The sequence below is a fragment of the Mesoplodon mirus genome (assembly GCF_964341445.2).
Source record: "Mesoplodon mirus genome assembly, chromosome: 10".
In the NCBI taxonomy this organism is placed as follows: domain Eukaryota; kingdom Metazoa; phylum Chordata; class Mammalia; order Artiodactyla; family Ziphiidae; genus Mesoplodon; species Mesoplodon mirus.
In genome coordinates this window covers 97,207,069-97,231,140 of record NC_138986.1, presented here as the reverse complement: position 1 = coordinate 97,231,140, position 24,072 = coordinate 97,207,069, and the positions used below count along the sequence as shown (strand labels likewise).

Below are 24,072 nucleotides of genomic sequence, written 5' to 3'. Positions count from 1 at the left end.
TCTCTAATCAATATATTAGCATTTATTTATATTTTTAAGATGTTTATTTTAAAGTAGGTATACGTATACATGGTAAAGCATTCAGAAGAGGTTAGTAGTGGTAAAAAGTAAGTCTGCCTTCCATATCTGTCTCCAACCATTGGTGGTCTTCCCTAGAGCAACCACTATTAACCATTTTCTTGTGTATTCTTCTAAACATCTTTCATGCATATTCAAGCATAAACATATTTACATGTACATTTTCTCATACGTGACATTACAGATACATCTAGTTTTAAGAAACATTTTACAATATATCTTGCAGATTATTTCATGTTAGAAAATATATAGCTACTTTATTCTTTTTGATACATGAATAATCTTCTGTTGAGTGGACATGCCACAACTATCTTTTAACTATTTAGGTTTTTTCCATGCAGTGATGCAATGAATGTTCTTGTACTTATGCCATTTCACACGTGGATATAGTTTTACAGGCTAAATTCTTAGGAGTAAAACTGAGTCAAAAGGAAGGTGCATTTTACATTTTAGTAAATACTACTAAATTGCTGTCCATAAAGACTGTACTGATTTATACTCACCAACAATGGAGTTAGAGTTTCTATTTCTTCACAACCTTGTCAATACATAGTAATATCAACCTTTTTGATCTTTGTCATTCTGATAGATAAAAATGGTGTCTCATTATAGTTTTAATTTACATTTCTTTTGAATGATGTGTCTCTTTCTTTTTAAAAATCCATTTAAATCCACCCCCCCTTTTTTTTGAGAAATGTGGTCATATTCTTTGACTTTTATTCTGTTGGTCTCTTAATGATTTGTGGAGATGATAGATTAAGGAAAAATTTTCTCCTTTTTCTGTATGTTTTAAATACTTGTAGTGTTTGAATACATGTAGTCAAGCATACATCTTGGTAAAAGATTAGTGCTAATCACAAAGAACAGATATCTCATGTTAATGATTTTAGTGTTTTCCTGTGTATGGGAAGGTGCAAGAATCTGGTCTTCTTACCTACCTAGGAGCCGGTAGATCCAAAGCATAGAATGCTTCATCCTGTTTCTCCCATCCTGAATTTCCCTCAGGATGTACTGTCAGTGGGCTTCTGCAGTGGGTTGCAACTTAACCTTTTGTGTTACTGGATGATGAGCTACACTCTTTTTTAATGGTTAAAGCAGATGTACAATGTGCATTTGACAGGCCATAAGACAGGCTGTTTCAGTGAGCATAAAGTTCAAGCCAAATCGTGTATAAGCCAGAATGACTTCCCCATATCTCAGTACGTGAAAATTTTTTCTATTAGTGGAAAGTTTGTTTGTTTTTAACATGGTTAGTTAAATTTATTGATATTAACAACAATAACAGAGCAGATAATGCAGAACTGTGGCCATCTGAAAAACAATATCCAGGTGGCTTTGAAGTGCATTTCTTTTAAAAGTCACCTTTGAAATGGACAGGTGACTACAATTCCAGGGCTTGAAAAGCACTTCAAACACAGGAATAGCACAAAGTAATCTCTCTTCTCTCTCTCCTTTCCTCCCTTCCCCCACTCCTCCCTCTCTCTCGTTTTCTCTCTGTCTCTCCTGTCAAATGACAGAATTAAAACAATTTAGTAACGACTTGGATGTCCTTTGTTCAAGGGAAAACAACGCATGGATTGCGGGGTAGGGGGGCAGTCAGTGCTCACTGGCGGTGAAGCCATCTTCCAAGGGATTTTGGGCAAGAGAGACTTACAGAATGTTAGAAGAGGCAGCTCTGAAGCAGGGTGTGCTTGGCTAGGAGGCTGGAGATTTCCTAATAAGGCGAGCAGGTCCTGTTTTCTAGAGTTGAGGTGAACTCGCTAAAGCGGAGTTGGAGGATTGATTGTTTTTAGGTTTCCTTGACAGGTGTGTCCTATAGGTGCAGACTGACAGGTTTAGATTTGTGATGTGGGTGAGGCCACGGGGGTGGCCTCCATTTGGGGAGTCCTGATTAAACGCATTAACTTCATCACTCCACATGTACATGTCTACTCGTAATGTCTGGATTCTGAAATAAAGTGTGGGTGAAGTCAAATAACTTAGACATACCACGGATGTGAGAGCCCTTTGACCCTTCCAGTTATCTGTATGGTACCATTTGTAGAAGCCGGGCAGACAGGCTGCAGGGTTGCTGCCAGGTGGATCCACTCCCCTTTCTTCCTCAACTTTCTCGGGTGGAGGTGGATGGAGCCACCTTCCAATCAGGCTTGTGGCCGAGCAGAACTAACCTCCCTTATCAAAACTGGGAGAGGAGGTCGAGCTTTTGTCAGTGAAGCTCTAACTTTGCCACACATTCCATAGGGAGAAAATATCACTGGGAAGGAGGAGCGACTATCCTATCAGTGAGAAGTTGGTAGGCTCATTTATTTGCTTGTTTGTTTTTGAAATAGGAATTAGGGGCACTTAAATATGGAGGTAATTGTATTGTAAAATACTTGAGCAAGAGATAGATTGTGTATTTTTTACTTTATCTTTCTCCTTCTCTTATAGGTCACACTTGCAATCATGGATATTTAAAAGGACCCGACAGTGTGGAGGGGGAGTTCCCCTCCTCCTCCCCCGTGGTGCTTGACTCCAGGAATCATTTATAAACTGTGGAAAGGTTTTTTTTTTAAATAAAGAACTCGTGTTTGATATAAACTTGATAGGGCTATTTATAACTTTTGGATTTAAGTGCCAAAGTAAATTGTACAAATCCATATAGTTTTATACTGCTGCCATGAGGATTTAAATTATAACCCGAAACAGGCCATTTATTCTCTGTAAATCTTTCCGAATAGCACCTTTGTGTCGTGGCTTTTTCATTTTTTAAAATTTTCTGACTGTTCAGAAGAAGTAAGCTGTATTAAAACAATTAGGATGAATTCTTCCATCCCCGACTGCACATCAAAATGTCGATCCCTGCAGCATGCTTTGGATGTCCTTTCTGTGGTAACAAAGGGGAGTGAAAACCAGATTAAGGCCTTTCTCTCCAGTCATTGTTACAATGCTGCAACTATCAAGGATGCCTTTGGCAGAAATGCCCTCCACCTTGTTTCCTCCTGTGGAAAGAAAGGAGTGTTAGATTGGCTAATTGAGAAAGGAGTGGATCCATTGGTGAAAGACAAGGAGTCAGGATGGACAGCTTTGCATAGAAGCGTTTTTTATGGACATATTGATTGTGTTTGGTCTCTATTGAAGGTAAGTGTCATTTGTTTATTTAAAACTATTTGGTGTGGCGTGTGTTTTTCTTAATCTTTTTCATATATTCCACTTATTTTCCAAAAGAGATTTGAGTTCTTATCAGTTGTTTGATATCTTTAACTATTATAACTCATCTTTAGAATTCAAATCTCATATATCCTTTTAATTTAAACCTTTTATGATATAAAATTTTAAACATACACCAGAGTTTACAATGTATCATGAACTGTTGGTCAATTTTGTGTTATGTATGTCTCCACTGACTTTCTCCACCCCATGTTATTTTGAAGTAAATCCCATTTTGTCATTTACTCAGTACTATATATCTTTTAGTATTTTTAAGAAATTGTTTCCTTTTGTATAACTATATTATTATCTACTTTAAACGGCCACTGGTTATTGAAATCATGTAGGGACTGTGTTTTGAGTAGTGTGTTTAATTCTTGTTTGGCTAGGGTAAAGTTTTTATAGTTCTTTAAAAAAATAATTAGAATCAGGGCTTCCCTGGTGGCACAGTGGTTAAGAATCTGCCTGCCAATGCAGGGGACACGGGTTCGAGCCCTGGTCCAGGAAGATCCCACATGCAGTGGAGCAACTAGGCCCATGCGCCACAGCTACTGAAGCCCGCGCGCCTGGAGCCCACACGCCACAACTACTGAAGCCCGTGCACCTGGAGCCCGTGCTCTGCAACAAGAGAAGCCACCACAAGGAGAAGCCAGCGCACCGCAACGAAGAGTAGCCCCCGCTCGCCGCAACTAGAGAAAGCCCGCGTGCAGCAACGAAGACCCAACGCAGCCAAAAATAAAATAAATAAAATAAATTTATTAAAAAAAATCTACCTCTAAAAAAATAATTAGAATCAGTTTATTTTAAATTTCCCATCAAGCAGATGAAATCTAGGTTTGTTGTACTGTTTAGCCAAATAATATGAAGTGTTTTGATATATACCCCGATGGATGTCATTTCACTAATGAATGCAAATTAAAAACTGTTAGAAGTCATGAGTTTTAAATTGAACAATTAGCTTGTGTATAGGCATTTAGTTATGTTTGTGGAGGACCAGAGAAGAACAAAGCAGTTCCTGTCCTCAAGGCACTTGTGGTCACATTAGGGCATTAGGGTGCTTATCTTCATTGTCTTTATCTTTGGTGTCTGTTTTTTGTTTTCGTTTTAAATTTTATTTATTGGTTGATTGATTGATCGATTGGCTGCGTTGGGTGATGGTTTGTGTGCGGGCTTTCTCTAGTTGCAGTGAGTGGGCGCTACTCTTCGTTGCGGTGCACGGGCTTCTCATTGTGGTGGCTTCTCTTGTTGTGGATCACGGGCTCTAGGTGTGTGGGCTTCAGTAATTGTGGCACGTGGGCTCAGTAGTTGTGGCTCACAGGCTCTAGAGTGCAGGCTCAGTAGCTGTGGTGCACGAGTCTAGTTCCTCTGTGGCATGTGGGATCTTCCCGGGCCAGGGCTCGAACCTGTGTGCCCTGCATTGGCAGGCAGATTCTTAACCACTGTGCCACCAGGGAAGTCCTGGTGTCTGTTTTTGACTTCAGAAAAATTGTTTACATAGTTGTCTTTAGGTGGTAACATTTACTGATCAAAATAATTTTCAGTATGTGTTAATAGCAAAATATCCTTTTTTGGAGCTAAACTATCTAGGTTTACTACTTACTGAGTCCTCTTAGATGAGTTACTAAGTCTTGAACTTCAGTTTCATCTATAAAAAGAGCATAATAGTGGCACCTTCCTTATTCCCCCCCCCCCCAGGGAGTTTCAGTGAAGAAAAACTTTTCTTAAGTTTAGTAATAGTACTGTTAACTCCTCTTATATCTGAAACCTTTGGGTGTCAGTTTAGTTCCCGTATTGTAACCTCTTTTACAGGAAAAGCTGGGTTAGTAAGAGTTAAAGCCTCTGTCAGCTCTACCACTTCTACCCTTTCCCACCAGTTTCTGCTGGAAAATTGGATGACTGCCAATCCTTTCAAGCTTGAGAGTGTCCTTGGATTTTCTGAGGTCCTCGGGGTTGCCAGTCCGGTGTTAGGATTTGGGGCTTCAGTTTGAAGTCGGTTCTGGTCTGAATTTTGGAACTTCCCTCCCTTTGGGTTTCATTTCCCTTTAGAAATCCTCAGTCATCCTCGCCATCTTGGCTAGGCGAAACCAGGAAATTGTGCCTTGGGCCACCTTGCTCTTGGCTTGACTGTCTTATTATCATCAGAGTCCTTCTGATCCGTGATAGACACTTAACATGGATGCTTCCCACTGATAAAAATATTCCCACAGAAACCTCTTTTATCCATTTAGTATTCGCATGTTGCTGTAAGCCATCTGCATTTTTTTAGCACAGACTTCTTTCCCCGTTTAACACTCCTTTAATTGGAAGGGCTGCAATGATAGGGGTGTTCACGTCAGTGCCACTTTTGGTGATAGCGCTATAGCATTTAAGGTGTTACGGACTAGCAAGAAGAGGCTGTACAGAAAAACACATTTTAAATGAATTACATTCGATAAAAACTTTATAGGTATGAAATTTTAAAATTAAGTGCTAAAATTGTACAATAAATAAACACCCATGCTATCAGTTTCCTGATTGCCAAAGATGAAAAACCTCAGCAGAAACTTCTTGTCTACCAAAAGCCAGAGTAGAAACAGCATATCTTATGCAGCTTTTCATTACCTTCTTGATTCTGTGACAGGAGGCATGTTTATGTTTGTAGGGTCCTCCTGTGTCTGTTACCTCTATACCATTTTTCTTTAATATTGGTGGTTTATTTATATTACTAACCTGGAAGAACTTGCTTTAATTTTTCCCATTTGTAAATGGAAGAACTTCCTGAATCATAAGATTGTGTGGATTAAGTGATATACTGTTTGTAAGGTATTTGGAATACATTTTTTTTTTAGTGCCTAATGTGTATTAGGCAATGATCTAAGTGCTAGGGATATTGTAATAGGAAAAAAAAAAGAATCATTTTCTTGTTTGTTGGTTTGTTTTTTGGTTATACTTAGATGCTATTTAATAAGGTAATGAACTTATCTACTATTTTGGGAATATGTAAAGAGTTGATCTTTTAATAAATGGGATAGACTAGACTACACACTGATGCTACTACCTTTAGAGTTTAAGGTGAGCATATTAGAAAGTGTCAGAGACCTCCATATGTAGGGAGCTGTAAAGGCAAAAAAGGGTTCCTAGTCCTTTATGCAGTTGGGGCTACTTAGGGTGATGCAACTGTATGTAGTCTCATTAGGGTCCAGTTGGTAAATATATAAAGTTTAGGACAAATTTATAAAACTGATAAAGTAAACTCTCCAGGGATCTAACTTTCTGGGACCCTATTTGTCAGATTCGTAGCTTGGAACGCTGTGCCCTGGAATCTCCCCTTCTTAGCCTTATGAAGGCCAAGCTCAGGTCTTCCCACATGGGTTTATTATATCTAACTTTGAAAGGAGCAGGCAACATACACTTTTAAATTTATTAAGATCTTAGATCACTTATGAATTTTGTTTTATTCGTTAGCTCACTAATGAGTATTTTTGTTCACTGACAACCCTTGTGAAATCAAGTGTTAAAACCATCTGGAACCATCTTGATTTTAATTTATTAAAATCCATTGTTACGAGGTAAGAGGAGATTCTCTTTCTTAAGTAACCCAAAAAGAGTATTCCAACATGTGGTTAGAGTTTAAAAACTTCATGGTTCATCTCAACCTGTAACTGCCCAGGTAAACTGTGTGTGTAGATGGAGAGGCAGTGATCACTCACACGAGTTAAAATTATTGTTGAATGCCTTATTAAACTATCAGCAAATATTAAAAGTTATTTATGAAAAGGAGTACATTTTATGTTTAAAACACTGTATGTAGTAATAATAAAATGAATTGAACATTGGTCTGTTTCTCCCCTCCTCCAGTTATATTTTAAAAGCAGTAAATATGGTGCTAGGGATAGGGTGTTCTAACTGCCTTAAATAAACGGGACAGAAAATGTTCTGTTTCATGTTTGAATTCTGGAGATATAAAACTACAGATTACTTTAAATTCATTCTTAAAACACACACACACGTGCATTCTCAGGTTTTTTTTTTGATACAATCTAACTATAAGTGGTAAGAGACAATGCTCTGAAAATTTAAGTAGAAAATTTTAAGTGGAAAAATATAAAAATATATATCACACAAGTAGAAATAAAAGAATATAATTGTCTTCATGTCAGTAATAGATGTAATGGAATTTAAGGCAAAAAGGTGGAGCATAGGTGATCACATTATATACAGTAAATCCTAAAAAACATATATATAAAAAGTAAGAAGTATTGTTTGCCATTGTGTAGAAATCTTTACAGCCCTTAGCTGGATGTGGAGTTTGGCTCTTTAAATACAAAAAAAGAAAGCATGTGTGTGTACACACACATGTAGACCCAGACCAAAAGTTAGGGCTTTCTCAGTAACTGACCTGCCTTACCATGGAAACTTTCATATCTAGTTCATTTTGATTTTTTTTTCATTTTGATTTTAAATGTTATTTTATTTGTTCACGTTTTCTGGTTCTTCTTCATTTCCCCAAGAATTCGATATTCGATTTCTCTTAGTTTTCTTTTATGTGAGAAATAAATGTGTATGAGCACAGGAGATAATTGTTATTAAATGTTTATTTTTAATGTATTTATGGGTTTGATCATCTGACTTTTTGATAAATTACTGATTATAGGTAAATGATTAAAAATAAATACATATATATCTGTATATACACACACATATTTTTTCCTTTTTTTTTTTAGCATGGTGTTAGTCTGTATATTCAAGATAAAGAAGGCTTGTCAGCTTTGGATCTTGTAATGAAGGATAGACCAGCTCATGTAGTATTCAGAAATACCGGTAAGAAAATTCCACAAATATATTCCATTAAGGTACAGCTTAGGAAATTTTAATGAAATTTTATTGTTATAGAAATACCTGAGAAAATTTGTGTGGATATCTGCAAAGAACTTTTACACTGGTATATGTTGGTTGATAACTTTGGTTTTCTTTCAGAGCACTTTGGTTTATTTTACATTTTTCAGATTCAGTGTTCATTTCTGTGTATAAGAGTAAAAACACAGCCTAAAAGGGGAAGGCAGCTAGAATTGTAACTACTGTAAAGCCATCGATGTGCATTCAAAAAGTAACAGCATTTGAGGTAGAGGGGGAAAGGAAGTGATTCTTCTACCCACATGTTCCTTCTTATTGCACTTATCTCTTCAATTTTTTTGCCCTGTGAACTTTGGTAATGGAGATTGACTGAAAAGGAGAAGAGATTTTAATGGGGGCACTAGTTAATTTGCATTTTAACTAGTGAGCAAGCTAAGTAAGGACATGTTCTTCATTTTTATTTCTATCTTGGACACTATATTGCAAGTTACAGTTACAGTTCCATTCAAGAACTTTATAAGCCTTCCAAAATAAAAATGAAGATTTATATCATAATTAGCTGTGATTAAGTTTTATCCCAGTTTAATGGATATTGGCCCAATCTCTAGTGTGATTTTGCATCTATCAAGAGCAAACTATTGGAAGATGATGTTTCCCTAGAAATAGGAACTAATATCATGTTTGCTTCATTTAGAACCTTTATATATTAAATGTTTTAATAACATTTTACATTTAAATAATTATATGTATTATTTTCATGGAAACTAGGTGGATATGGCAGGTGATATTTTAATAATTTGGCAGTTAAACTTTAACTTCTAAAGAAACAAGGGTAAAGTGTTAGATTGCTTACATTGGGACAGGCCTGTGCTGAATTGGATTTTCTGATTTCTGTTCTTAGAGTTACATAGTAAATTATTAGATTCATAATTTAAAAGAGAGGGTTGGTAATATCTTTCTAAATATGGTAATTAAATTAGTTTTTGTGAAGAATCATGTTTGAGGTAAACTGATTAGTGGAGTATGTCTATAAATAAACTACACTGATACTTGTTTAAAATGTAAAAGAGTATAAAAACTAATTTTCATTTTAGATCCTACAGATGTCTACACTTGGGGAGATAATACAAATTTCACCCTGGGTCATGGAAGCCAGAATAGCAAACATCATCCCGAGTTGGTGGATCTGTTCTCTAGGAGTGGGGTTTATATCAAGCAGGTATATTGAAATACAATCTGAGTACTTTTAGAGATTAAAAAGAACTTTTGTATTTGATAGCTTATCTTTTCATTTGGATTATGTTAACTTTGGTGAAGGTGCAGTAACATATTTGAATGAAGAGATTGATCAACAGAACTTTACTAATTCTTTTTAGATTTTGTTAGTCTTAATCATATTTAGACTATGTAAAATATCATAAAACTATGAGATGTTTGTGTAAGACATGTTAGAAGTTAGAAGGCATTATACAGATATTAATTTTAAAAAGGTAGAGGTTGTGTTGATTTTCTAGCTTTTCTTTCTACTTAATTAATTAGAGTTCTTCAAATTGTTTCTCAAGTGAATTTGTTGTTGATACTCAAATGAAGTTTGTTATTAGTTTTAGGTAAGTGAACCTGAGTTCTTAAATTTAAGTAATTGTAAAATTTTAGTTGATAATTGTAAAGGTTTGGTCTTTGGCCTTAAATCATTATTCTGGATGATTCCACGTCAGTGGATTTTGCTACTGTTGGCATACTCATCTTTCTCTGTAACTCTCTTTGTGTGTGTGTGTGTGTGTGTGTGTGTAATTTATATCTCTAGCCTCAGCCTTTCTTCCTCTTGAGTTTCATTTCAGTTGTACTCCGGACATTCTTTCCAAGTTAAATTTAACTGTCTGAAGTGCTAATTTTGCCACTCCTAAACATTCTCTACTTAATTTTTAAAGCTACAAATCTCAACTTCTGAATCCTGAAGATTACACCTCAGAATATGTCTTTTGAGTTCATCTCTGTGTGATTTTTTTTCCCTGATGTAATAGTTAATGTCTTTCCCCTTTTATTCCCCCAAATATTTGGATTATATATTATATGGCCACCATATTTGGGGTTCTGTAGAAAACTGTTTTTCACATCAAAAGTCATTAATTAATGTATCACAATAGCAGTTTTAAAAAAATGAAATAGAAGAGTTAAACTCAAGAGAACATTAACAATTGAGAGGCCAGGAACAGGAGCCCACATGGGGATGAAGAGTGACTAGAGAAGTAGAGAGTAGAGTGGTGTCCTGAAGGCTAGGATGCTGACTGGCCATCTCCATAGGCCTCGAGGGAACTTGGGATGGACCAGAGTCATAGGCCTGGGGTCAGAGTCTCTAGTGAGGGTGAGCAAAGCTGTTAGAGCAGGGCTGGCTGCTCTTCCTCACCTAGTTCAGAGCCTTAGGTAGATGTCGCCCATCAGTCACAGCATACTCTTGCTCTCCCTTCGTCCCTCCCTCCCTCTCTCTCTCTCCCTCCCCCTCTCTTCTCCTCTCTCCTCTCTCCTCTCTTCTCTCCTTTCTCTGTTTTAAACTGAACTTGAACAGGTCCTCAGAATTCACCCATCAACAGCCACTAATGATTGGTCAGGGTTGAGGCACTTAAAAAGATACCTGTTTTCCTTTTCTGACTTAGTACATGATATAGTCAGATTTCATGAGGTGAGATTTTTCCGGAGCAGAGATTTTTACACAAAAGTGAAGGAATAATGGTGGCATTAGGAAACGGGTTGATTGTACCTTCGGATCCTAAGATACATGTGCTGTAGAAGAATTGAGCATATTCCACTTTGTAGGGTTAAGGATGAAACAGTATACCCAAAGAGAAAACTACATTTCAGTTAAGGCAAGGATGTGAGAGTATTTTGTGAAGAAATTAAGGATGTAAGGGATTTTTTTTTTTTTAACTACGGAAAGGAGGATTGAAACACAAGCACTGTGGATAGGTTTGAGAGGAAGGAAAGCAGTGTAAATTTCAGTAAGAAAAATGGAAGCAAGTTAATGGGAATATTTACTGAGTACCTGTTACATTGAGAGCCCTATTACTCACTGAAAAAGGGCTGATTCTGTAGTATAGTACCAGATGAATTAACTGCCATGAGACAGAGATGATGATTGTTAGCATAATATATTCCTCAGAATTAAGATGAAAATCCATGTCAGTTACCTCCTTAAAAAATTCAGAGGTTTTAAAGTTGGAGGTCTTACACTCTGGTATTGGTTGTTTTCTAGAAGTCAGACATAGAATGGCATTCTAATATTGAATATAGAATTGAACAAAATGTATTACTTCTGGTTTCATGAAATAATTTTTCCCTTACAGATTGTAACTTTGTATTACACATTTGAATACAATTTTGGGTTTTATTTTTAGACTTTTCAGGTATTTGTGGTACAGCTAAATAAGATAGTGATTTTTGCATTATCATAGGCACATGTTTTACAGAACTCGCCAAGTGGTTTAGGGATATGTGTAAACAGAGCTTGCAATTCAGCTTGTAACTTTTTTTTTTTGGCTGCTTTGGGTCCCCGTTGCTGCGCACGGGCTTTCTCTAGTTACTGTGAACAGGGGCTACTCTTCACTGCGGTGCTTGGGCTGCTTATTGCGGTGGCTTCTCTTGTTGCGGAGCACAGGCTCTAGGCGTGCGGGCTTTAGTAGTTGTGGCGTGCAGGCTCAGTAGTTGTGGTGCACGGGCTTAGTTGCTCTGTGGCATGTGGGATCTTCCTGGACCAGAGCTTGAACCCGTGTCCCCTGCATTGGCAGGCGGATTCTTAACCACTGCACCACCAGGGAAGTCCATGATTTTATTTTTCCAAAGGATGCTGACTTTCTGGAAAATAATTCTAGGATTTTTTATTTCCTAATCCTTTTTTTAATATCCTAAGTTAGAAATATTTATGGGTGGCATAAGAGATGTAAATGCAGATTATTTTTAAAAATAAAAATGGATATTTAGATAGTATTAAGGTAAAATAAGTATACTGATGCATTGAAAAATAACAAAGTGTGGCCTGCAGGTTATGTATGTAAGTGCATGCATATTTAAAACTGCTGTTGGTTTCCTATTATTGCCTTCTGCTGATGCAGTTCAACCCTTTTAGTAACCTTGTTTTCTGGTAAGAATGTATGAAAATGGAACTGTTTGTCAGAGGGCAAGGAGAGTTCTGGGAAGGAAGTGGGGAAAAGAGAAAAGCTTGAAAATTAGTGTAAAATTATTTAAAGCCATGTAATTATATTAAAGATATATTAGACAAAATCAGAGGTATAAAAAGCACATGCTGTTTATCCCCCACTCCCTGTTTTTAAGGTGATGTTGAAAAAATACTCTTAAGGCATTTTCACTATTTTCTTTAGTAATAATCACTGTTTGGTAATCTTTATGCTTCATATTTTACTCTGTTCAATTCTTGCTGTTTGAGATTTTATGAAATTGGAAAACAACTGACTACTACTTTTTGTAGTTGAATACTTAAGATTTGCATTTTCCTTTGTTTAGTCTCTTGTGGGTAACACATGCTTAATTCCTTCTAAACTTTTCTTCCCCTAATGTCAGTGTTTTTAGACATAGTTTTAAAAGAGACCACCATATATTATAAATTTTTATTACGGAAAACTTTAAACATGTACAAAGTAGAGAGGACAGTATAATGAATCCTAATGTACCCATTATCTAGCTTAAACAATTAGTAATATTCTGTTATTTCTTTTTTTATAAAATAAAGGATGTTTTATTCACAGAAGTTTAATAATGTTCTCTTGTTTTCCTGTAGGTGGTGCTTTGTAAATTTCACTCAGTGTTTCTGTCTCAGAAAGGGCAAGTTTATACCTGTGGTCATGGTCCTGGAGGACGATTAGGCCATGGAGATGAACAGACATGCTTGGTAATTGAAATGTCATTATACAGTTTAGGTAACTTTGGTAAAATTGTATAAACTGGAAACTTCAGTTAACTAAAAAATTTTTTAACCAACTATAAGGAGAAAATAATATACTGACTGATAATAGAGTTTACAAGATCAGTTACTTTCCTGGTATATTGTGTTCAAAATAAGGATTTAGATATGATGCAAAATTCTAAAGCATCAAAGAAAAATTATATTGTATAGCAAACATGGAGTCAGGAGAGTACATAAGTAAGCTTTAAAATATTTCCATAGTTGAAATTTTAAAAATCAGACTAATTGTAAAACTCTTTTCCTGTAGTCCAGGGTCCAAGTTTTTATTCATTTTTAACTTCTCATTAAGATATTTGTGGTCTGAAAATTGGGCCAATATTTTCATTGTATCATCACAAAATTGACTCTTACGCTACTGAAACTTAGTGCTAATTGGAAGAAACCTAATAATGATTACATTCAGGAAAGTTATTTCCTCACTAGGTTATTTTTAAGGTAAGTTTTTTTTGAGGGGACTGCTGGCATCTTCATCAGTTAAGAGGTCTTTAAAAATGAGAGAGAGCTATGGTAGTCTCTGCCATTTTTCGAGGGTATATTATGTTCTAGGCATTGTTCATGCTTTCTATGCGATATCATTACCTTGATTTAAGCCTAACAACAGCCCTGTGAGGTTATAGGCCTTATTATCCTCATTTTATATACAATGACAATAATAATAACACTCACTTACCAGTTGTTTACTCTGAGCCAGAGTGTCGTGTTTTGTACTTACTAACTCATTTACTCCTCATGCTGATGTTTTATCATCCAAAATACTATTATTATTTTGTGTTCAGATGAAGAAAATGAGAGAAGATAAGAGGTTTGTTTGAGATCAAATAGCTGGTAAATGACTGAATTAAGATTTGAACCCAGAACATATGACTTTAAAGGAATATGGTATCATATGTTTGGTTATGCATTGAAGGGCTGCATTGATTCCTGTATACTTATTTATTTCTTCACTACACCAATGAATACTTTGGCTGAAGAGCTCCCTTTATTCAAACCAGACACATTTGCACTTGGTGTATGATAAATGATAAGTGCTCAAAAATCATTTATTGAATCAAATTGTTTTATTGAAATGTCTTATTGGGATTTCGTATTTTACTTATAAAGCAATGTCCATTAAACTTTTCTCCCCCTTGCTGAATCGTACAGTTTGCCTATGATAGATACAGCTGTATAGCAGTCGTATCACTTGGGATGTGGGATCATAAGATTCTGTTTGTATTTTGTACTTTATATAAATGGTTAATATACTAAAGTTACTTTTATTCTGTAGGTCCCTAGGCTTGTGGAAGGACTGAGTGGTCATAATTGTTCCCAAGTGGCAGCTGCTAAGGATCATACTGTTGTATTAACTGAAGATGGATGTGTTTATACGTTTGGTCTAAATATTTTTCATCAATTAGGAATCATTCCTCCACCTTCCAGTTGTAATGTACCCAGACAGGTAAACTTCTCTTTTTATTTTTTATCATTTTTAAATTTTATTTATTTATTTATTTTTGCGGTACACAGGCCTCTCACTGTTGTGGCCTCTCCCGTCGTGGAGCACAGGCTCCGGATGCGCAGGCTCAGTGGCCATGGCTCACGGGCCCAGCCGCTCCGCGGCACGTGGGATATTCCCGGACCGGGGCACGAACCTGTGTCCCCTGCATCGGCAGGCGGACTCTCAACCACTCTCAACCACTGCACCACCAGGGAAGCCCAAACTTCTCTTTTTTAAATAATAAGGTGACCATTGGTATAAAACCTATATGGACAAAAAAATGGAAGGCATTGACAGAGCAACTTATTTTACTTGTATTCAACAGTGTGTTTCTTCAGTGGTATATGTTTTATTTTTCACAGGAGAAATTAAGCATAGTAATGTACAGATTAACATTTGTTTGGAGTGAGAAAGAAAGCACTTGGGAAATTAGGCAGCAAACTGCCTTAGATTCAACTTGTAAGTGTTCATAAGCTTCGGGGAATCCAGATATTTTGGGTTTGAAACTTAAATAATTTTGAGGCCCTCCTTAAGAAAAAAACAGAAATTTTATAAGTAAAAAATGGGCCATGTAAATGAGGCATCCAGAAACTTAAGCTTATTGGCTTCATGGTAGATCTGTCTCTGTGCAGAAATCATACCTGGCAAGTTTATGTGAGGGAACATAGGTCTAAAAGCAACTGTTTTTGTTCTGTTTTCCCTTTCCCGTTTGTACAACCACCACCAGAGGGTGGCCTTTCCTCAACTTCAGGGACCTAGTACGCAGGACAGGACTGGTGCTTTAAATTAATATGTTACTGGAATCATCACATACAGCAAATGTGTTTTCAACTCGTAAGATTTTGCATTTTGGGTGTTAGACTTCACTGGTTTAATCCTCTGGATTTAAAATGATTATTAGATATACATTTTTAGTAATAAGCTTTAAAATCCAATGCTTTTCCATCTGGATGGTAATGAATCAACAGGAATTACTCCAAATAATAGAGATAGTTTGCAATCTGTGGTACTTCTTAGGCCCATTTTCCCCAACCAACTGTGGAATTTGTAGATATTTAATCATTTTGCAGACTTCTTTAGGAATGGTAGATTTTACTCCCATTTTTATTCTCATTGTGTGGTTACCGTGGAGCTCTGGGTTGATACGGACATAGCCAGTATTCTTAAGTGGGGACAGTTTTGTACCCGCAGGAGCCATTTGGCAATGTCTAGACACGTTTTTAGTTGTCACAGCTGGGTGTAGGGGTGGGAGTAGTGCTACCGACACCTAGTGGGCAGAGTCCGGGGATGCTGCTAAAGCTCCCTCGATGCACAGCACGGTCCCCACAACAAAGAATGATCTGGCTCAAACTGTCAGTAGTGTCACTGTTGAGGTACTCTGGATCTGTCAAATTCAACAGTATCATAGTTTTGGGCTTCCCTGGTGGCGCAGTGGTTGAGGGTCTGCCTGCCGATGCAGGGGACACGGGTTCGTGCCCCGGTCCGGGAGGATCCCACATGCCGCGGAGCGGCTGGGCCCGTGAGCCATGGCCGCTGAGCCTGCGTGTCCGGAGTCTGTGCTCCGCAACGGGAGAGGCCACCACGGTGAGAGGGTACTGCAAAAAAAAAAAAAAAAAAAAAAAAGTATCGTAGTTTTTAATAAGAATGAGAATGCCTGTTTTGCATATTGCTTGTTAACAAAAGTTTAATGATTTGGCTTTTATACTGTGTCAGTTTTTTTTTCTGTACATGTTTAAACTGCTGACTTAAGGTGGCTGCATCAAGCTGTCTTGTATTCTGAGAACAGTTGGGGTGTCAGTGTTAGCGCTGAGGTATATGAGTGATGAATGCCATTAGCACTCGAGGGGGGTACTGGCAGCAAATAACGCCATGTATTTGCTACCCTGGTCTACTGGATCTTGTGCACAATTCTGTTAGTTCATAGGTACATAGTAAACGGAAGTCTTACTTGTCTTTTGAATAGATGCAAGCAAGATATCTGAAAGGGAGGACAATCACTGGAGTAGCAGCAGGCAGGTTTCATACAGTGCTGTGGACTAGAGAAGCTGTTTACACTATGGGACTAAATGGTGGACAGCTGGGTAAGAAATCCCTGATGACAGTATCTGAGAAATAAATTGTGTTCTTAAAACGGATATTTTGTGATTTGTTTGTGTAATTTTTTAGGTTATTTACTAGATCCCAATGGAGAAAAGTGCGTAACTGCTCCTCGTCAAGTCTCTGCCCTTCATCATAAGGACATAACTGTGTCTCTGGTTGCTGCTAGTGATGGGGCAACTGTCTGTGTTACCACAAAGGGAGATATTTACTTACTTGCAGACTATCAGTGCAAGAAGATGGCTTCTAAGTATGTGTATTTTTGTGAAAGAAACACTTTAATAACAATTCAGCTCTTCCAGCAAATATCTGAGTATCAGCTTTATGCATTCTCTGAAATGTCAAATGGAGAAAATTGAACGGTGGGAAAGTCAGGAATTTTTGCCTTTGATAATCTTAGTCTTTTGGCAGACATCCAGTAAATATATACAAAAGTTCTTTGTAGGTTGTTAAACAGTATTTCTGAATTATGATAACATATGGTTAAATATGACCTATAAGTTTCCCTTTTTTTATGCTTCAGGTGCGCAGAACTAGATGAATCATAATTCTTGGTTTGTGACACTATCATCATTGGTTCACGTGTAGCCTTTTATATATTATACACTTATTTATTTTAAAAAAATAATCATATTCTGTGGACCCTCTACTCAGTCCTTGTATTTATACCTAAGTGGTATATTTTATTATCTTTTTGTCTGTATAGCCAGTTGTTACCTGTTTTAGTAACATGCAGTAAACAAGCAGTTGGCTGTCTAATCAAAAAGTCAGTTAAAGCAGGGAATTATAACACTAAGATGGGCCTACCAACTGGAGTTCTCTGTCTTTTGTGCATAAACCATACTTATAATACTTATAATGTGTTACCTGTTACTTCATTTTGAATGATTTAAGGAGCAAGTGCTTAAAAACAAGTGTGAAGTAAGTTAAGGGCAGAATCCTATATTTTTTATACATTTTCAGTATTTTATATAGTTGGTTAATCCATATCTGATTTGACAGCCATTTTTTGCTTGTCATATTTATTGTGTCGTTTTAAAGTATTCAGCTTTTATAGAAAGTGTTCTTTTCAGACTAATATTTCATTGGTTTACATAATATTTCATTATAACTGTAGTAATAAATACAAGTAGAGAAATAGATCTTTGAGCAGATACAATAGCTTAGTTAGTAGAAGCAGGAGTGTGTAGGAATTCTAGAGAGTAGCTATCCAACTTTTTTTTTTTTTTTTTTTTTTTTTCCCGTACGCGGGCCTCTCACCGTTGTGGCCTCTCCCGTTGCGGAGCACAGGCTCCGGATGCGCAGGCTCAGCGGCCATGGCTCACGGGCCCAGCCGCTCCGCGGCATATGGGATCCTCCCAGACCGGGGCACGAACCCGTGTCCCCTGCGTCGGCAGGCGGACTCTCAACCACTGCGCCACCAGGGAGGCCCATATCCAACTTTTAAAGTAATCAGGGATTTGAATTGAAATGCAACAGAATGTGCTTTTGTTAATGTCAATGAGATGGTAACTTCGTGAACAGATACCAACTATGAGGTTAGCTCATGAGCGGATGTCAACCATCAATATATACAACTTATCTTCTGTGTGTAACAACTGGAAGGTTATCAATTGTAGGTCATATTTCAGTTATAAAAACATGAAAATGTGAACATACATGTTTCTTAGAACTGACTATGTAGGTTTCTTTCTGAGCATGAGATGATTTGTGGAATGTTAGGTTTTGTTTTTACTTTACATTTATAAAATTTGCCCTGATAACATTAAATTACATAAATATAAGTTACATCCAAGTTTTCACTTAAGAAAATTCTTTTGTTACAGCTGGTTACAACATAGTAATTTTGAGAAGAAAAACATTAAACAAAAAAGAAAGAAAAACATTTTAAAACGTGGGTAAAATATCTGAAAGGGAGGATAATCGTTGGAGTAATAGCAGGCAGGTTTCACACAATACTATAGGCACATCACGTGTGTAGATGTAATGAAATGTATAATGAATTGGCTAGTGGATGAGTTATTAAATTAGCAATACTAATGATTTTTATGGTAGGTGTATCTATTTAAAGTTGTCCATATTTGAAATTAAGGATTTCTGTTTTGATTTGAGGCTTAAATTTTTTCTGTTAAAATGCAGATATATTTAGGAGCTTTTAGCCTTATCAGTTATTTAATCTAGAGAGAATGTGTGTACATGAGCAAGTGAGGTTTTAGATATTTAATGTGTGGATCTGGGTAGGTAGAGACTTTTGGGGAGGGAAGGACTTGCTATAGAAAGAAATGGTCATTGTGTCGGGGAAACTCATAAAAGGAGGAACTAAGGATACCAGAGGTCAAATCATCTTACTCCACCTTTCACAGTAATCACCCTAAATTAGTGTTTGAAGAGTAATTTCTTTAAAATTGATTGTATGTTTTAGAGAATATGTTAATCTAGAATGTTTTTTTTCACCCAGACAACTAAATGTGAAAAAGGTTCTTGTTTCTGGGGGGCATATGGAATACAAAGTTGATCCTGAACATTTGAAAGAAAATGGGGGTGAAAAAATTTGCATTCTTGCAATGGATGGAGCTGGAAGGGTGAGTATATATTTATACAAAAGCATAGTAATCTTGTTCTCAGTTGATAGCTGTAGGAGACCTGATAATGTAAAACTGTATTGCTATGATAGTGATGATTCCTGTTGACTTTTGTTTCCCTACTTGTTTTTGATGTCCAGTACTAATTATTGAGAGTTGGGAGCTGGTATTTCAAAGAAAGTATGATGACATTTAACTGATGTTGCATAGTACTGTCTTGTTAAACTGTAGTTCAAAGTTTCATTTATTGTGCTTAAAATGGAAGTAAGGGGTTTTGATAGCTTATTTGATATATACATTGAGTCCTGAAAAAATGGTATTGAATTGCATAGATATGAGATATATAACTATTCTTAAAAAAAGTAAAAAGCTAAGCTGGCAATATTAAAAATACATAATTGGAAATTTTCTCTCAAATTTGGTTTTAAACAAATGTACACATAATATATATTCAGAGATCATAACTATCATAGGAAATGTAATATATTTCAAGATCACTATATAAAGAATTTCTGGGACTTCCCTGGTGGTCCACGGGTTAAGACTCCACACTCCCAATGCAGGGGGCACGGGTTCAATCCCTGGTCGGGAAACTAAGATTCCGCATGCTGCACGGTGCAGCCAAAAAAAAAAAAAAAGACTCTCTTACCTCTTTTCATTTAAGTAAATAGAGTTCTAATTTTTATTCCTCTGATAAAATTGTCAATTAAAAAATATGTATTATACATTAGAAACACTGAAAAAATTTTACACTGTGACTGGAAAAACACGGATTGCTTTCTGCTTTTTGTTTATAAAATAAAAACATGCAAGTTTTCTGAGGTTTTATAAAGTGCTATAAAATTTGACATTTTAGAAATTGAAGAATTAATTGTAAAGCTCCACCTGCTGGTACATTACGGGCATAAATCTACTGTGGTTGATCATTTTATTTGAGGGAACTATATTTAAGATTTAGAGATCTAATTTGTACTAAAAGCAGGAAGCAGAGGCATGGAATTGCATTTAACAAGTTGAATATAAAAACATTTGACTTCCGGATTTATTTCATTTACATTAATACGGATCTAGCTTGTTTATACACGTGGATATTTACTTCCTGTAAAATTAATTACTTTCCTGTAAAAATGACAACCAAGGTCTGATGGAATCAGTTAATCAATATAGTCTACTTTTTGTGTACATAGCTTTTGAGTGACCTTGGCAGATACCATTCTGTGCTTTAGGTTTCTTAATTATGAGGGGATTGAGCTTTTAAAGATCAGCAGTATTAATTGCTCAAATGAAATCATACTTGGAATACCAATCTGTGAAGCAGATAAAAGGGTTGCTGCTCTGGATAGAGCTGGATTGGGAAGCCCAGCACCCTGTCTCTCATCGTTCTCCATCCCTGAGCAGCAGCCCCTGAGCCATTTCTCAGGAACACTAAGGTTTGCAGAACCACGTGGAAGCCATTGAATTCTATGATTTTTTTGTCTCTAAGACTTTGTTTTACCTGAGTTATGCAGACATCTCTTTTTTTTCCCTCTTGAGAGTAAAGTTTGGATTTTCATAGGGTGGTTTACATTCTTGTAAATACTACACCAAGTCTGACATTCCAAGTTTCAGCGTTAAGATTTTTGTTTTTCTTTCCATTGTATCTGTTTGCCCCAAACAAGTAACAGTGAAAATTACTTCTTAAGAGGAGTGTCTTTAAAGCATTTTTAAGGCTTCACATTAGCTTGATGTATTTTCTGAAAGAGACACCATCTTGACTTTTATAGTGTTTATCTTTTAATATGAAAGAATGAACATTGAAACATACTAATCAGAGCTTTTATTTTTAGAGATAATATCTCTTGATTTCATTTTTTGGTTGTTCAGATGCTATATTGCTTTCTATTCCACTGTAATTTGGTTTTACCTTAGGTATTTTGCTGGAGATCAGTCAACAACAGTTCTCTGAAGCAGTGTCGATGGGCCTATCCACGCCAAGTCTTCATTTCTGATATTGCTTTAAGTAGAAATGAAATTCTTTTTGTCACAGGAGATGGAGAGGGATTTAGAGGGAAATGGTTTGAAGAAAAAAGAAAGAGTTCTGAAAAGAAAGGTTAGTTCATATATGTGAATGGCATACCTTTAGCTAACGTTTAATTTTATAAGTATTTATCATTAGGTTTAACTGACAAGTGTTACTAGGTTTTACCCCTAAATCTCTTCTTTTGATTTTGGTTGTGTGTATGCAGGTAAACAAAGGGAATTCAATCCACTTAAAATCCGGAGTTTTCAACCTTTTAGTATGCCCCGAGGTCATGGTACATTCCCATCAGTAACAGGGGCACATTAGTCTCTAGCCTTGGCTCTAGGGGCAGGGATATATAAAGTTAAAAAAAAAAAAACTTCCCAGATGGATTTGAACCATCTTCCAAGCTACTTTTTTTTTCACTCCCCGAACTGAGAATTGAGTGGCTTATGCTATGGGTTTTTTTGTTTTTGTTTTTTTTACATGTTTGAATATATAAAATTAAACTTTTATAAAGTATCTTAGGACTTAGAGGAAAATTACAGGAAGAATAAGGTTTTTATGTTCATTGAGAATTTTAAAAAGTACAGCTTGTTTTATTAAACAATTGCTGAATAATTAGAGATAAGTTTTATTCATTCCTTGATGAATATAAAGGAGACCTTTAATTAAGATGCTACCATTGAAAATAGAAGTCATTCATTAATTATATAGTTCATTCTTAATTATCTGATTATAAATTTACAAACTTGTGGGTTATTTAACATTGGTTTTTAACTTAGGTTAGCAGCTTTTTTCTTTCATCTGTGATTAGTAATCTGTTGATTTTTTTTCCTTCCAGAAAAATTTGAATTCATTTACCTCTTTACATCTCATTGCTCCCACCCTAGCCCAAGTCATCACATGACTGAATGCAAAAAATAAGTTTTTTTATTTCCACTCTTGCTTCTTTTTATCTATTCTCTTACCAGAGTGAGCTTTTAAGCTCTGATCCTAATATTCCTGTGTTTAAAAACTCTGATGGTTTCCTCACTTCCTGAACATGGCCTACATGGCTCCTACTCTGACCCTTGGCTGCATCTCTGAACTCCTCTTGAATTCTCTCCCTCTCACTTACCACTCTTCAGACACACTGACCTTCAGGTATTCAGTCTTGTCCAGCTATGATTAGTCCCAGGGCCTTTCCTGATTTTTCACATCTCAGCTTAATTTTTACTTCTTCAGAGATGTTTTCACTGATTGCTTAATCTAAACTTAGTAACCCTGTTTTACTTTTTTTTTTTTTTTTTTTTTTTTTTGCTGTACGCGGGCCTCTCACTGTTGTGGCCTCTCCCGTTGCGGAGCACAGGCTCCGGACGCACAGGCTCAGCGGCCATGGCTCACGGGCCCAGCCGCTCCGCGGCATATGGGATCCTCCCAGACCGGGGCACGAACCCGTATCCCCTGCATCGGCAGGCGGACTCTCAACCACTGCGCCACCAGGGAGGCCCAACCCTGTTTTACTTTTAATACTCTCTTTGTATTTTCATCATGCAACTTATTTTTATGTATTTATCTTTGTGATTAATTTTTCTAATGCTGGTCTCCTATCAGATTATAAGATGGCAAGGACCATGATATAAGGTCTCTATATCCTTATAGAGGAATCAAAGTTTCCTCTGTATTACTTAGCATTCAGCATATTTCCTGACACATAATAGTCCCTCATTAAGTCATCTGTTGAATAAATAAATCAGTTATTATATGCTAAAAGATATATAAAGAACATTTATAATTACTCAGGAAGTTCTAAACATATCCTTCAAAATTATAGAGCCACAAAGGAATGATTTTTGGATAGTTTATTGAGTTGTCATATTTTATTTCTTTATAGATTACACAAGTCTGTAAACAGTTAAGGTATATTTACTATGTGCCGGATATAGGGCTAGGTTTTAATGATACAAAAATATATGACAGGCCCCTGTTCTCAGCCTATGAGTTTGTAGGGGCAATAGACATGTATATAAATATTTGCAGTTCATGGAGACAAATACTAGTGTGCACGTAATAAGTTTTTTGAGAGCATAGAAATTAGAATAACTGAGTGTCGGGAAGATTAGTAAAGCCCTGTGAGGCTGAAATAGAGTGAATTTTTGAGAGAGTAACTAGAATACACGTTCGACTTGTAAGTGTTGCAAGTCCTCAGAATTGTGTCTTAGTCATATTTAGTGGTCTAAAACTGAATTCTGATCTCATGCTCATGCATCTGCTTTTCAGTGTTTCTAAGTAAATGGGTACCTTTCACACTCCATATTCACTCACCCTCTACATCTCATTGGTCACCAGGTTCTGTCACTTCCATTTCAAATATTTTTGAAATCTTCACTTTCTCTAGTTTCATTGCTACAACCTTAGTCTATAGTGTTCGTTCTTTTTCTGGACTCTTAGTTTCCTAAATGATCGCTTTGTCTTTATTTTTGCTTACTTTAAACATTTTTCATACTACAGTCAGAATCATTTCTTTGCATGCACATATCATATTTTTTTTAAATAGCTTTGATCTGACTTTTAATGATAAAATCACTTGTTTAATGTCTGCCTTCTCTGCTACACTGTACTTCAAGATGGTAGGGACATGCCTATCTTATAGGTTCATTATGGTATTACTAGGGATACACTGAGAAGCACTTTATCACAGTAGCACAGTGTGGTCACTCAGATACTTGCTGAATAAATGAAGGAAGGGGGAGAAGAAGGGAGGGGGCAAATAAAATTTTAATGGAAGCTGAGGAGTTTTAAAAGGTAGTATAACATTGTATTTGCCTTTTAGACAGCTTTGGTTGCAATCTGGAGGATAATA

General features: G+C 36.3%; 1 protein-coding gene across 9 annotated transcripts in view; it reads left to right on the top strand.

Moving 5' to 3' along the window:
* The window catches only part of IBTK (inhibitor of Bruton tyrosine kinase), a 187,490-nt gene that overhangs the window by 102,678 nt on the left and 60,740 nt on the right, over nt 1-24,072 (top strand). For all 9 annotated transcript variants that reach the window (XM_082633402.1, XM_082633397.1, XM_082633399.1 and 6 more), the window contains 9 exons: nt 2,509-3,198; nt 7,971-8,067; nt 9,195-9,319; nt 12,887-12,997; nt 14,340-14,510; nt 16,513-16,630; nt 16,716-16,896; nt 19,105-19,228; nt 21,137-21,317. In XM_082633402.1, the coding sequence (XP_082489528.1) occupies nt 2,878-3,198; nt 7,971-8,067; nt 9,195-9,319; nt 12,887-12,997; nt 14,340-14,510; nt 16,513-16,630; nt 16,716-16,896; nt 19,105-19,228; nt 21,137-21,317 (1,429 nt within the window). In that variant the 5' untranslated portion in view covers nt 2,509-2,877. The remainder of the gene's footprint in view (nt 1-2,508; nt 3,199-7,970; nt 8,068-9,194; nt 9,320-12,886; nt 12,998-14,339; nt 14,511-16,512; nt 16,631-16,715; nt 16,897-19,104; nt 19,229-21,136; nt 21,318-24,072) is intronic.